This window comes from Hydra viridissima, unplaced genomic scaffold (assembly GCF_058129835.1).
Source record: "Hydra viridissima isolate aposymbiotic clone 2 unplaced genomic scaffold, HvirCarnegie_v1 scaffold_2, whole genome shotgun sequence".
Lineage (NCBI taxonomy): Eukaryota > Metazoa > Cnidaria > Hydrozoa > Anthoathecata > Hydridae > Hydra > Hydra viridissima.
Genome location: NW_028324301.1, coordinates 11,204,603 through 11,220,651, shown reverse-complemented (window position 1 = coordinate 11,220,651; position 16,049 = coordinate 11,204,603). Strand labels below are relative to the sequence as shown.

The 16,049-nt window shown below is 32.0% G+C and overlaps 2 protein-coding genes across 2 annotated transcripts; one reads left to right on the top strand and one right to left on the bottom strand.

Annotated features, from left to right (window-relative positions):
* The first annotated feature begins 90 nt into the window (after positions 1–90).
* Positions 91–777, top strand: LOC149891902 (uncharacterized). Its single transcript, XM_090078353.1, has 2 exons — positions 91–226; positions 416–777. Exons 1-2 carry the CDS (start codon positions 194–196, stop codon positions 725–727), a joined length of 345 nt encoding a protein of 114 aa, XP_089934479.1. The 5' UTR covers positions 91–193; the 3' UTR covers positions 728–777.
* Positions 778–3,834: 3,057 nt separating this feature from the next.
* On the bottom strand, positions 3,835–4,519 carry LOC149891901 (uncharacterized). Its single transcript, XM_090078025.1, has 2 exons — positions 4,124–4,519; positions 3,835–3,993 (listed from the first exon to the last, which is right to left on the bottom strand). Exons 1-2 carry the CDS (start codon positions 4,517–4,519, stop codon positions 3,835–3,837), a joined length of 555 nt encoding a protein of 184 aa, XP_089934151.1.
* Between the last annotated feature and the right edge of the window lie 11,530 nt (positions 4,520–16,049).

The following is a 16,049-nucleotide window of genomic DNA, read 5'->3' as shown; positions in this document are numbered from 1 at the left end:
TGATTAATTCATCAGATTGTTCAATTGAAAAAACCTAGCTTATTTATTATTCAATGCGATTCTCGTTCAATAAATTTGACGAAGCAAATCATAAAATATTTAAGCGTGACGAAAATCTTGTAAATAATTTTTTTGCTAAATATGCCACGCATAACAAACATTTCATTTCTTTCTCTTGTGAACTATTCAAGATATGGAGTATAAGCGAAAGAAACGATCTGCACATGTAATATAGGAATTTTCTACTGAAGTATTTTTTTTTTAAAATAATGAGTTTCAAATTTAAAGGAAAACTTTTAGGCTTTAACAACTGAAAGATTAAATTAATTTGATTTGCTGATAAGCAATAATTGTGGAACTTTAGAAACTATCGATCTTTTGTATCGAACAGTGATCAGAGTTCTTTAACTTTCAGGAAAACGACGAATTCGATGATATAGATCACTCTTCCGAAATGTCAATTAAATCTTCTGACAGCAGAAATTTATGGAGCAGTCTTATTAATGTAACCGGCTTTTGGAAAAACGCTACAACTTTTATGCGACGCGGCACCCACAGCGTAAAAAAGAGGAAAATCGCTAAGGATCACGAAGAAAAGCAAACTACACCCGTAAATAACATTGACATAATTAGAAATCCGCGATTTGTTTCAGACGGCAGCCAAATGTACGGTGCAACCGAAACAGCATTTGTTTTAACTCAAAAAATTGTTGGATGGAAAGTTTAGAAAATAAAATAATTCTTTTTTTCATGTCTTTAGAATAAATGATTTAAGTACTCCGAATCCTTAGTATAAAAGCACGCAAGTACATGTCTTTAGAGGTTTGAATGGGTATAGGATTTCCTGGGAGCCAGGGAAAAATTCGGGAAAACAAAACTTGTAAATCTTTTTAATGTGAAGGGTACCGCAGGAGTGGAATTCGTTTTTACGGTTTTCTGTAAGGGTTGAAACTGAAGTTCTAATACGTAAAATATCGTCTTTTTTTGTTAATCTCGTCAAAAATTAAAAGCTAATAATTTTATGAAAATGGATGAAAATCTTAGTTAAAAAAGTTTATTTATATTTATATTTTATTTATGTTTTTATTTTACACTTATATTTTATTATATTTACATTTGATTTATTTCTGCTAACCTTATTGGATTGCAAAATAATCCACGAGTTTTATATTCTCAATGTTTGCTCAGTAATCTTTTTTGATTCTTGTTCTAAATAGCTTTAGAAATCTGCAATAAAGTGTTATAGAACACTTTAGCAAATTAATGCAGCAATGTAACATTGAAAAATTAAGTTTCAACATGATCTTTTTTTTTTTTTTTGCAATCAAATCATTTCTCATTCATTTGGGTCGGCAGAGAGTGCAGCCAGGTTTTTTTCAATTTTGAATATTTTGCATTTGTTACTTTTTGGAAGCAAAGCTCTGATATTGATATATCAAATTATAAGTACCCGCAGGAGAATATACAAGGATAAACACGGGGGAAGGGGGAAAGGGGAGAAAATAGAAACTTTTGCAGAGTGTGGTTTAAGAAAGTTAAGACACTTTTTTTGAGCTAACTTTGAGAGCACTTTTTTTAACAATTTAAATACACGAGACTTTTAAAGCATAAAGTTAAAATTTTCCTTTGGGGAAGTTTAAATGGCTTCTTTGAAAGTTGCATTTGAAATTTCTAATTACTACTTATTTTTATTTCATTTCATTTTCTGTGGTAACATTTTCCGAAATTACTTTTTGGAAAAAAAAAAAAATGATGCGTGATCAACAAAGAAACAGCATCTAAAAAACATTTATCTTGTTGTTGGGATGAAAGAGAAGTTCATCTTGGAAATGGAAAAAAAACTTTTCTTGGAAAGTAAAAGCGAAAAACGCAATTGACAAGAGTAACAAAGTCGGTGTCGGACGGAGAGAAACCAAACATTAACCTGCTTGAGGACCTACTGCGAGTATGTAGCGACAATTGTATATCAACGTATTCAATGCCTTTTCAAAGGTTGTAGGGGTTTCTTTTCTTCATACGAAAAACAAACTCTTGATGACCAAAACTTTAAATATTTTCTCAGATGTACAGAGATCTTTGAATACTTATTACCTGTATAATAATTATCAATTTATGGTTATATTCAAAGCAAAAGATTTTAAAGCATCAACTGATCTTCTTCTTAGCTACTGATCCTCCTAATCTTCTTTTTGTTGCGGCTGAAACACTTAATCATAAACTGAAACTTGAAAGCTAAAAAGAATAATAAAAAATTTTCTAAAAATAATTTAAATTCAAATTCAATTTGGTAAATTAATAATTGATTTATTTTTATAAACTACTATTCATTATTATTATTTAGTACTTATTTGATTTTTTAACTGTATATCTTACTCCATAATGACTATATGAAGAATAAAATGGAAAATGAATCAGATTATTTTTTTTATCATTTTAAACCGAATATGGCTTTCTCCATTTATTATTCGACTGGATAGGGATTGTACATTCATTACGTCACGCGTTGAAGGAGAGAGAGATTTTGTTTTTTTGATAATTTATTACGAGGAAGGGGGGGGGGGGGAAGGAGAGAAGAGGAGGGGAGATGTTTAAAAGTTTGTGACGTAGAAATTTTTACATTTATAAGTTGTTGTATAAAACTATGGAAAAAAAAAAGAATGATATAAAACATGATAAAAGCGAAAACTATTTACAAATATGAAGTTCCAGAAAAAACGGAAATCATTCCGATTCTTTAAAAACCAACGACAACTACTGGTTTGTACATTATGTCAAATAAGGTATGTGTGTATTACTTGTCTGCGATCGGAGTCAATTGTACTTTAAATCCTAAACAGCACCTGATCAGGTAAAAACCAGTTCGTTTAGCAGCATTTTGTCTGAGCTTATTGCAATTAGTTTGATTGGGGAAAATGAGGAGCACACTTTTTTTGATTGGATTGAGAAGGAAGAATTAGATTTGCCTAATGTTGAGTTCGCAGTTCCGTTCTAATTCATGGGCTGGATGAACACTTACGCTCACCTTGGACAAATTCTGAACTAGTGACGCATTTAAGCATATGTACATTTCTTACACATCTAAGCATATGTACATTTAACACTGAAGTTATCCTATTGTTTTTTAAATGTCAAATTACAACTTGAGCACAGCAAGTGGCTGATAATATATGTAACATATGTTAAATAAAACTTATAAAATCTAACTTAGTTGTGTCTGTGTATTTTGAAACTTGTTATGGGCGAGGAGGATTAAAAAATTGTGACGTAATTTTAGAGGAGCTTGTCAAAAAGATTACAACTAGTAACAAGGGGGAGAAAAGGTTTCAAAAACTATGAAAAAATCCGTGACGTAATAATTGACGACTCCATATCGAAAAAGCCGTCACCGGTAGAATAATTATAACTAAACCTGATTTTAAACCTCAAAACATTAAAGTCGACTGAATTCTTTATTTCATTTTTTTTACTTTTGTAGTTAAAGCTGTAAAAGTAAGAGCAGGAGCAGGCTCTATAATTCTTTTTTGTACAAATAGTGCAATGAAATTACACAAAATATCTGCAATGATTTTTTATTTAAATTGTAAAACAGTTTTTTCATAAAACTTATTTTTTTATATTTTATTGTTAAAAGAAGTATAAAAATTTGATATTATTTTTAAAGAAATCTTAAAAATGAGAGATTTTTGTTTCTTTAAAATGGAGACATTTTAATCTTGATAAAAGACTATATTTACTTTTAAGATAATCTTTTAACTTCATATATCCCCCCCCCCCCCCCCGTATAAAAAAAATAAATCGAGTTATGGACATTCGTGGTGAGCTTTCAATATTTATTTACAATTTAACCTTTCTTGCTTTTACAATAGCAAATGATTTAATCATATCTTCTAAGTTCAATTCTTTTGCAAATGGTTGTTCTATTGATAACATTGCCAGACCATCCATTCTATCCTGTGTCATTGTTGAGCGAATATAGGTTTTGATTAACTTCATCTTGGAAAAGCTTCTTTAACAGGTAGAGTTAAAAGTATTCTGAGAGAGACAAATAAGTTTCCCAAAGCTGCATTCAAATTTTTTGAACAAATAAAGTCTAAAATATTTTATGGAGTTATTTGAGACTTACATGAAAAGATGAAATATTTGGGAAATAATGATTTCGCAAATATTTCATCTCTTCAAATAAGTCAGTTCCAGAAACATCATTGTAAGATAATAATTTTTCTAAATCCGTGCATCTTTTTAGTAATTCATCTTCAGTAATGTCCTTGGAATTTAAACTGTAAAGAAAGTTGAACTGATTATTATGCTGCATAAGCATTTCAAACCGATCCTGCAAAGATCCAATAGCGTGATCTAAAATGCTGTTGAAGAAGTTACTCTTAAAATTGTCTTCTTCAGTCATTGATTCCTCTTGACTTTCATAAGCAAACATTCTTTTTTTGGTACGACCACGCTTTTTTTCAAATTCGGGCTCAATATCTTGCACAACAGACAATTTTTTTAGGCCAGCTTCCAACATCCAAGTAATTATCAGAGATTTCTGGTTCAACTGCGCATGTTGTAGACTCAATGGTTGCTTGTTTCAGAATGATTACAGTTGAGATCATTTTGGCTAGTTGTAATCAATTTTTAAATATTACTCAAATTTTTAATGATATTCTAGTCAAATTTAATGTATGATGAATTGCTAAATGTTTGCTTTTCTTACCTGAATGTTTTGAATACTTTTGGAATTAATAGATGGTACTGACACAACTTCTGAGCAAGTTTTTAAATACTTCTCCAAACTTCCCTTAAACTTTGACAGGGAAACATCTTTTTCTTGTTTTCTTTTTAGGTTTTGAGCTCCTGATAATTTTTTCTTTCCAAACATGATGGTTGTTTTTATATCCTCTCTTGAAACATTTTTTTGTTCACTTAAATTTGTAAAGAGTAAAAAATGTAACATGCATTGAATTGAGTGAGCTTCATGAGCAAAAACTTGTTCAATGTGGATTATACCAGTAGTGCTAGGTATATGACAAAGAAACTTTTTTTCAAAATTTTAATTTTCCTGATGTTGCATTTGATGAACTTTTACCAACAGATCACTGTTTTGAGGTTTATTTCATTAGATCACAAAAAAACCTCCCGCACGTAGCACCTCACCACTTTTAACTTTTTCGATTTTTCACTTGATTTTGTTCCCAGGTCTTACTTCCTTATGCTTGACTTTGATTTTTAAAATTGTAAATATATAATATTGTATATTGTATAGTTGTTCATATCATTCAAAAAATTTTTGTTTATTTGCAGTATTAATTTGCAAGATCTGCTGTTTAGTGCTTCTTTTTGAAAATATGTCCTTCAAAAGTAAGAAGTCAAAATCAGCAGTGGAAGCAGCTGGTGAAATGTGGACACAAAATTTGAAATCAAGCACGAAGCGCCGTCCTAATATACCACAAGTAAAACAGGATATGAGCGACAAATTGTGTAAAATGCCTTCCAACAGAGATATCGTTGGAAGATTCTTGGGACTCTTTGATGAATTGAAAGGACGACATGATCGACTAACAAAAATATCCGAGGAATTGATGAATCTTTGGCAGAAGTTTAATCTTCCTGTTCTTTCCAAACAACAAGTGTCTGCTAATGTTGACAAACTTATCACATCGTTTGAGAAACACAGAAAGCGACCAAATGCAGTATATGAAGAAAATCTTGCTCATCTGTTCGATATAACAAAACCAGATGGAAATTGGCTTTGTAGTGAGGACAAACAACTGTACAAAGTACAAGTTGAATCAGATGGCAGGGTAGGATATACAACTATGAGAGTGGCTCCTATGTCAACAATCCATCCATCAAAAAGGGCCAAAAGCACATCAGAACCCTCGACAAACCAAGCGGTTATCTCCGTACCACTTTCCTGCGATAGTGAGGATTCTGAGGAAGGAAGCAGCAGTGGTGACTTGGAGGCAGTTCCAGGAGAATCTCCCAGAAAGCGTGCAACATGTCAGTCAACTAAGTCTGCTGCCAAGCTAGTGTCTAGTCACTCTTTGTCAACCAGAAAAACGTCACGGGTGCTTCAAAATCTGGCTGAGGATGGAGTTTGTGTCCCAACACCATCACAGTCTGGAGTCTGGCGTCGAACAATCAGAAATGCAGAACAAGTTAAGAACCGCCTCATGGAACTGTTCTCTGAAGAGAAATTTTCTTTGCATTTTGATGGTAAGAAAATTGACAAGACTGAGTACCAAGTTGTGTGCTTGAAAAATGACAAAAGAACATTAAAACTTGGCATTTTGGTTTGTGACAGTGGATCCTCTGCAAACATATATAAAGCACAACAGGACCTACTTGATGATTACAATGCATGGAATAGCATTCAGATGATCATCTCTGACACAACAGCTGTAAATACTGATGGCAAGAATGGAGTTGTCGCCAAGCTTCAGAAAACATTTCGAGACAAGTGATTCGATGAACCTTAATACATCGGCTGCCAACACCACATTCTTGATCTTGTTCTACGACATGTGTTGGATTTCTTTTTTCCTATACAGTCACAGTCGCCTAACATTAACTACAAATTTATTGATGAGATTATGGAGCATTATGATGATTTAAAAAGGGCACAGCAGTGGTAGCAGAGTATGAGAACCTTGGCTGGAGAGATGAATTTAAATTTCTTTTTCAGCTTTGTGAAGCATACAAGTTTTACTAAAATGAGGCAAAATGGCCTCGTATCAAATGGCACAAGCTGCCATCACTGCACATTGCCAGGTGGAACTCAAAAGGCATTTTTGCGCTTATTGCATTTTTCATTCTTCCAAACTGGCGAGAACAGCTGAGGATGACTTGCGATTTCGTTGCAACTACATGGCCGCGGGCCTGGTTTTCAAACCAGCACTATGCAGAGGCGGCTTATGAAGACCTGCTGTCAGCAATATCCAAACTTAAATGTTCCAAAGCTGTGAAATGCTTCTCTACCCAATGGAAGAAGGAACCATCAGTGCTTGATGTGCCTCGATCCAACATAGTAGCCGAGAGAGCTGTAAAGTTGATGGAGGACATTCGTTCTTCTTGCAGAACAAACAAATATCTTAACTGTAAATTTATTAATACTAATACACAAATCTGAAAGATTATTAACATCACTACAAATGCTGTAGGACAGTGTAGGTACTCATTCTCATGTATTTCTCATGTGTATTGTATATAAAGCTGACATATTATAATTAATAGCCTTTGGGCCGCTATATGTTGTATGGTTAAATATGAAACTGTCTTAGGTGAGGGAAGTTTTTTCAAGGTATGGTGAAATCAATGTCATTTCTGTGATTTATAGGCAAAAGTTCATCATTTAGAACCCCAGGCTAATTGATTTAAAATTTATCATATACCAACAGTAGTATTGTATAAACTGGTTTTTTAGAGTTCCCACAATTATGAAAAATTTTCTTTAAAAATCTTTTTATAAAATTGAAATCTTAATCTAAAAACTATTTTATTTTTAATTTATATTTATTTTTAACTTTTTTTGTTTTTGAATTTTGAATTTTCCATTTTTTTGGCGCCCCCTTTGAAGTGGCGCCTGTGTCCAAGTGGTGCTTGGCCACGATGTTGAGCCGGCCCTGCCAAGGAGATATGTATTTTTTTCAGTTAATTAGCTTTTCTACTTTTAGAATATAAAGGGATTGCTGCAGTCACCTGCGGTGTAGGGATTTATTGAAGAAATACAAATGTCAATGAATCCATAAAAACCTTGTTTTCCACCATTTTTAACGGTAGATTATTATATATTAATAAATAAAAATAGTAGGAAGCTTGAATTTGATTTTTTTACTTGCATATCAATATCAATATATTTTGTGTTAATAAGGATGCTACACAGGTCATTGCAAATAGTAATTCACTAATAAAACGCAATGACCTAAATTAAATTAAGAAAAGACAAAAGAAAAATATGAGAAATAAGTTAATCACATTTTAAAAGTAGAACTTTACAAAAATTTGTAAGTAAACCACATAAAACAGACTTTTAAAAGAGATAAAATGTAGGTCAAATAATGTATTCACATAATCATGCACATATACACAAATAAAGAATGAAGTTAAGCGTAACTTTTTAGGTAGAAATGATGAAGAGACTTTAAGAACATATCCCAGGACCTAACGAATTTTCTTAACAAGCAGAGTAATTAAGATAAGAGAATAACTTGTTTCAATGTATTGAATAAAGTTTTAACAAAGATAGTTTTATCGTTTTATGTTAATTAAAAGTTTGTTAAAATGTTGTTTTAAAAAGTTTGTTAAAATGTTGTTTTAAAATGTTGTTTTAAAAAAAGAAGTTTGTTAAAATTTTGAATAATGATTTTTTTTTCGATAAGTACTACACCTTTCAACTCAACAACTTCTGTGTTTCCTATAAAATACAAGTAACATTATTTACTTAAACATTAATTTAGCTTATATGAGACGTTATAGGAGATCAAATCTGATTATTATCAAAGCAATAATAACATAAAATGTTAAACAGAATAAGTATTAAAAAATGTTTCTGATAATGATTTTATTATATTGGCGATTATTAAAATCAATAACAATGAAAAGATCCTGATCATACTTGAATTAGGATAAACTACGATTATGGAAGGATTTACTTAACGAAATAAAAACAAAAAACTGAAGAAATTAAAACAAAAAACTTAAACCAAAGTAAAGGTTACTTTAGCTATATTTATTTCAAAGATAAAGAAAAAACTAAAACAATGTGGTAGAAATTGTGGTACATTTATAGAAAAAGAATATCAATGGTTTCAATATCAATAAATATCAAGGATTTCTTATAAGCAATAAAAGCAGTCATTTTAGTTCTGGTAGGTCCCATAAAGAATGGGGGTCCTTGGAGAGCAAAGCAATAGAGGAAAAATTAAAAGACTAGGTGATAAAAATCATGAAGCTTAATATTTATTCTCTTCAAGAAGTGAAATTGCTACAGGTGAAAAAAAAAAACTTAATTTTTTTTAAAAAAAAAAAAGCTTTAGAGATGAAGGAAGTTAAAGACACTTAGGATAAAACCTTTCCCTTAAATGTGAGTGAAGAGGAAGCTCTTGCTTTAAAAATGAATACTGACTTCAGCGATGAACAAAGTTAAATGATCAGAAACTCAACCCTTGGATGCACATAGTTATCTTTTTGTGCAATTTTGTAGTAGAAAAATTTAAATACTATCCCTAAAATACAGGGTGCGGCAGCAATTCGCGAACTTTTCAGAACATTTTTCAAAATGAATTTTTTAAGTACTAAAAAATTATTTTCATGGTATATTAATAGGAGAAAGTTGAAGATAAATACTTTTCCCACCTTAACATTCAATTAAGTCTCCTTTTTTTTTGATCACTGCCTCAAGCCTAGGAAGGAAGGACGGCAGGTGCTTACTATATAGTCCCTTGACATTGAGTTCCAAGCACGGGTTATTGATGACTTTAGTAACTTGAGACTTGAGTGGGTCTTTTTGCAAGCCTTACTCTCAACTACACTCCACACACTAAAGTCAAGGAGATTCAGGTCAGGGCTGGATGATGGCCAAAAGTGTTTGGGCCAGAAATTAGCCATATTGTCCTGAAGATATTGTTGAGTTTTTCTGGACCCATGACAAAGTGCATTGTCCTGTTGAAAGATGTAATTGTTTTCTGGGAATGTCTTCTTCAGCCATGGCACCACATAGCGTTTTAGTAAGCGAATATACACATCAGAGGTAACTTTTTCTTTCTCTTTAATGTAGATTGGTGGGGTTTTCTTTCCATTAGAAGCGATGATTCCTAGCATCATGATGGACTAAGGGTGCTTGGTGTAATACACAGGTGGTGCTTTGTCACTCTTCTGTACAATGAATCTCTCATTAAACTACATTTTTCACTTTTTAAAATGTAGTTTTAGATACTTCAGAAACACGAATCACTTCACGTGCAGACAAACCCGCGTGAATCACATTTAAAACTTCGGTTCTTTTGGCTTCCATTGCAAAACTTTTAACTAAAATATTTTTTATTCACAATTTTATTAAAATCTAAGACGGTCATTGAACATTAATCAACAAAAAAAAATTGCGGAAGTATTTTATTTACATCACAAAACCTAGCCAAAAATTAGTTCGCGAATCGCTGCCGCACCCTGTATACGTTTTTCTCATTAGTATTACTTAAGCTGTGTTTGTATAAATGGTATAACAAAATCGTTGCATCTAAAATAAATAATGGAAATTCTACCAGAAGAGCATTTAAAAAATATAAAGTCTGTTCTGAAATTACTAAAGTTTGTTGCGATTAAAAAATTGTATAATATTCTCATAACCATATCTTGTGTATATCCTATTAATATTGATGAATTAGATTTATACTGCCACTGAAACAGCTAAAGTTAGTGAGTTTGCACGGCTGGTATGTTAAGTCTCCTACTGTACACAAACTGCTACTTTATAGTACTTCCATATCACATAAACTAATTTTGCCAATTGAAGTATGTTCAGAGTATGCACTGGAGAGTTTGAATAAACAGATCAGAAACTGTAGACCTCAGCATATGGTAAAAATATGGAGGTTAAACAATATGAAATGCACTAGGTTCTTGTATGATCAGACCAAAAATTATTGATCATATCTTATAGAAAACATTAGCATTATCAAGGAAAACCATTCCTAGATGAATTTGTTAAAATGATTGTAATGTAAATAAACATAACAAATCTGAAATAAAGTTTTGTTTCTTTGTATCAACATCTTTTTAAAACGATTGTTATAAAAAATCAAGTTGAGTAATGTATCAAGATATTGTGTTTTGGCTTGAAAGCTCTAAAATTTTTATTAAATTATTTTTTACGCGTGCACCCAAACCTACCGCGCGCATGAACGCGTATGCGCGCAATGTACGTGAAAAGGTGCGTGTAGTAAATACTTTTCTTAATAAATTTGAATTCTTTCAACCAAAAAACTATAATTTCCGCATCTAATATGTTTATTTACGATTTTTATCACTTTTTATTGAGTTTTTACCGTTTTCTGATTATCTTGAATGACTTTGCGATGTGACATAAAGGAAAAATTTACTGATTCTTAATAAGTCCGATAGATTAAAGTTTTTTTCCGAAAGATTGCTGTATTTTTTTAAGTCTATTGCAACCAGGAAACAGCGTGAAGACAGTAACTTGATTGTTACTCCAATGAGCATTTTATCCAACATAATTCTCTGCAAAATCAATGTGTATAGCAGATTAAATTTGTATCTTGCAGCCTTTGAAGAAATTGCTCTGCTTATCTTTTATTAAATAATCATGTTTAATTGAACATGAATTTTATTATGTCCACAACAACAACTGATATTTTATGCAGATATCAGCCTATATTGCTACAAAGTTTTATGTTTAAAAGATCTGACCCTCTTGACATCTTTCTACGACCAAAATAGTAATTTACAGTTAGGCTCTTTGGTGAATTCGAGTCTCTTGAAAAATCATTTTGAAACTTTTTTAAGAAGACCATGTTCATTTTAAAATTCAGGGTTGTCCTACATGATTGAGAAGATAATAACTTCCTGGGCTTCCTCTTTAATGACTTTGATAACCATATCATTTCAATAATTCACATTCTGGAAATTTATCGTTTTTTATTACATCTTTGTAAATACGTATCAACTGATGCTAAAATAATAACTAATGTTAGGGACAAAAAAATGCATTTTTCACCTAAGTCTGGCCTGTTTTTTATTTTTATGTGCTATATGATGCCCTTTTTTATTTTAGTAATATATATAAATATGTCTAGAAAATGCGATTCTATTAAATATTCTGATGAAACGTTGTGTCGGGAACTGCATGAAATTCAAAGTGAAGAAAAAAATCAAAAATCAAGCTTCGAAAATTTATTTGAATCCACGTTTGACACTACAGAACAAAATAATTGACCGCCATATCAACCTGTGGGAAAACCAATGGTACATTATGGTTAAAAAGGTAGTCTTTATTTAACAGAGCTTAATCATATTTCTTTATCCATGTTGCATGTTGAAGAAGTGGTTGATTACATACTTGGGGGTTTCCAAATAGTATTCTTGATGTTTGTAATTTAGTTAAATCGCATTGGATAAACCTGGCCGCAATGTTGTTATTATTCGGAAAAACTTGCTAGGTATATTACCAATATTGACCGCATTATGAATTCGATAAAAACGGCCATATCAATAATGTTTTGTGGTGCCGCAGATCGTATGCTATTGCCTCCATATGCTGTTTATAAGTCTGAACATTTGTGGAATTCGTGGGTAGAAAGGGGTCAACATTGTATTTTATACATTACACAAAAGGAACTGTTGTATAATGTACAAGTTGCGTAATGAATCATCAGAAGAACAAGAAAACCGCGAGCAAGAACACGGTCGTTTGGATGCGCTATGTTATTGTACGCATGTGCAAATTTTACGGAAAAAAATCAACGCTTTCAAAATGGTTACGGCCCTTAGCAACGAAAAAAATTTTTCTCTGGAAACCAAGCAATTGCATATTCTCAAATATAAATAGGTTTTTTTGTTGCTGTTTTAATTTAAATTAGTTTAACGATAACCGGGTTGTGTACTAAAACACTTAAAACAAGAGAAGGAACATCTAAACTTTCGTTATTATTTGTTGTTAGGAAAGATGGTTGGTTAACTACACATGATTTGTTTACATTTTTGGACCCTGCGTTCTATGTTTTTAATCGTGGAAACCTAACCAAATTTCTTGAAAAAGTTTTAGAAGACCTTCTTCGTGATTCTGGAATTAGCACCCAACTTTTAGAATTAGTTTTCTGATAAAATTTTAGGATGCTTTTTAACCGCTTTGTTGGGTAAGGGATAGATTATTAAATACGCTTTAAATTGTTGAACTCAAGATAAATTGATTCTCCACCTTTTTCGACAAAAAATCAGCGCTCCATTTTTTCAAAAAGTCAACAATATTTTTTTCTAAAGAAAAAATGATAGCAACACGAATCATGTTGTACTTTTAATCCCAGCTTTGTAAGTTAAACCATCATAATTCAACAAATTAACTTGCTAGTCATTGTTTGTAAGTTAAATCATTATAATTGTATTGTTGTAGTTTCAGTCTTCAACCTCAATAACTATAAACACAATAAAATTCCAAAGTGCTTCAAAAAACTCATTATAAACAGAAAGAAAAAAATCAAATAAAACTTATTAAGTTCATTTAATATTTCTGCTCTGGTTGTATTTTTTGAGTAGAATATGCTATAGTATACAGAAAATTTATGAAAGTGTAGTTTATGTTTTGTAATGATTTCGACTGCTTTCTTGTGCAGACTTGTCTCAGAGAATCCTTCATCATAAACAAGCTTTGGAATAGAATTACATAACTTTAGCATAGAGTTTTTCTAAAAAAGAAAAGTGTCTCTTTAAAAGATATATTGCATGATTTTATATTACTTGTTATTATTGTTGTTAATAATGTTTCAGATTTGGAATAAACTCATTTATAAAAGAAATGGAACCTGAAGCATTTTATGCACATGATTTCCAATAAAACTTTTTTCATGGTATGCTTGCTACTGAACTTTCAGTTTCTGCTTCAATCTGTTGTGTGCATGGTCCTCACCTTTCTTCAGTGTAGATTCAAGCTCCAGAGTATTACATTGTTTTGTCTATAGAAGTATTATAATCGCTTTTAAATTAAGATTAGTTAAATAGTAGCTTCCACGAGAAAACATTGGTCAGGAATTATCCAGATATAACATATAAAATGCTTAAGGTGGTACTAGCCTATAAAATATCAAGCTTTTCCAATTTTTTTACTTTATAAATTCTAATAATATAATTATTGTAGATTTCAAAAATGTATGATGTTTATATGTTTTTTCCTGAATTTTTCTACTTTGAATTAGGATATCTTATCAATTACTTGGAGATAATACCTAAAATATTTGCACACTGTTTATCAGGTTAATTTTGAAGGGTTTGACCAAAACAAGGTTTTTAGAGTTTGCTGTTCTTAAGATAATGATATTAACAGCACAGTTTTAAAGTTGAAAACCATTATTGAAAATGCCACCATTTTGCATCTATAAATGCTATGATGCTGATTCGATCAAATCCCTTTATCAACATGTTAACCTTTTTGCAAAAATTTAAACTCAAACTATGACTAATTATGAAGAAATTATTGTTTAAAAATACAGTTAATATTGCATATTAATTGGTGACTCTGCATGTTTATGGGCACATTAATAGTTTTTTATTTATTTACGCTGAAAATTTTTTAATTGTACATGTTTTCAGTCAAACATTTGAAAAACACTGAAAATCAAAGGATTAACAGTTTTAGTTTTTATGGCCCAGTACCACTTTAAGACGACGATAAATTTGAAGTTGATCTTTTTTCGGATCAGTTTGAGGAGTATGTGTTTGATTTTGAAGAGCAGTTGCATATTGGCATTGAGAGTTATATCAGCAAGGCGTTTAAAATGATGAAAAGTGACAGTACGGTGACGCTTTCGATTGCCAATCCTGGCACTTTAGTGATTGACGTGAGATCTTCAGACAAGTTTGAGTACAGTATTAAAGTGGTGACGGAGAGCATTCAAAACGTGATTTCGTTTGATCATTATTCCTTTAGCGTGGAGTCTCAGAGGAGAATTTTGTTTTCAAGATTCAGCGACATGTGTAAGATGATTAAGCTGACTTCTGAATTTAGCGTGACTCGTGAAAAAGGAATGCTGACATTTTCAATGGAGACTCAAGGTATTTTTTCAGAAAGCTTTAAATTTGGAGAGGAAGATTTGTCAGACAAAATGTGTGTTCATAGTGTGCATCAGTCAGAGCAGCTGTTTCGAATTTCAAAAATCGTTTCATTTTCAAGCGTGATTGACGTGTTTGTTGAAAAGGACAAACCGCTGATGATTTCATCAACCGGGGAAATTGGAATGGTAAAAGTGTATTTTCTTTGAAAACATTTGAATGTTTTCAAAAAATTTATCGATGTTCAAATCCTTTGGATCCCTGGAAAATCTTTAAAGAACTAAATTTAAAAAGGGGACGCTGGAAAAGGGTAAATTTGGACCTAGTAATAAACCGGATCCAACGGATTCATATCATTTTCCGCTTCTTACAGTCCATCTTCATTGACAGATGTGTTTTTCACCCAAGGCCTTAAAAATAAGCCTGATCCTGCTGCGGTTAATTTCATTCCTTTTCCATTTTTGTTCATGTAAACAACGCCTCGTCCTGCAATTTTATCCACCATGGCAGAACCGGCAGACGAACCGACTCCTGCCAGCAGTCCTGTGGCGAGAGCTGGGACGACTCTTGTGACAAGAGTACTTCCGAGCATTCCTAATAATGGTAAAAGAGCTCCGATAAATCCTCCTTCAATTTTTGAGTTGTGTATCAACTGTCTTTTGCTCAGTTTAAGTGTGATACCTGTGCCATTACCGTACGCTTTTTTAATTTTGTTCAGTTGAGACTTTGTCACTGCCAGGACGTGATTTCCGTCCAGATCTTGATTAGACAGCCTTATACTGACGTCGCTCTCTTCTTGAATCGCTTTTTTTATTTTATCAGCTTGACCCTGTGAAATATTCAATCTAATCTTTTGATAATTTCTCATTTTTTTAACAAAAGGAATTTTTTTGTACCGATCGACAGCACTGCTCGTGTAAAGGTCGTACAGCACTGAGGATATTCTTTCTCTGACGTGATATCTCACGATGATATCTTCCCCTCTAAAGTCGATTAAATGTCCATTTTGATCCACAATTTGCGTCTCCATTCTTGAAATTTTGCTTACCACAATGGGCAAGTATATCAAGTGGAAAGGCTTTTCGACGATTTTATCCCCTGGAGGAGCTTGTGGATAAAAAGAATAAATGTCGTTTGTACTTTTTCCATCTGAATAAGACGAACCGATAATGTCGTCCGTTACTCTGATGACTCACAAGTCTTCAATTCTCGCAATACTCTCAGACTTGTAGTAGTCGATGTAACTTGTTATTTTATCAGGATTTACCGGATCTTCTTTT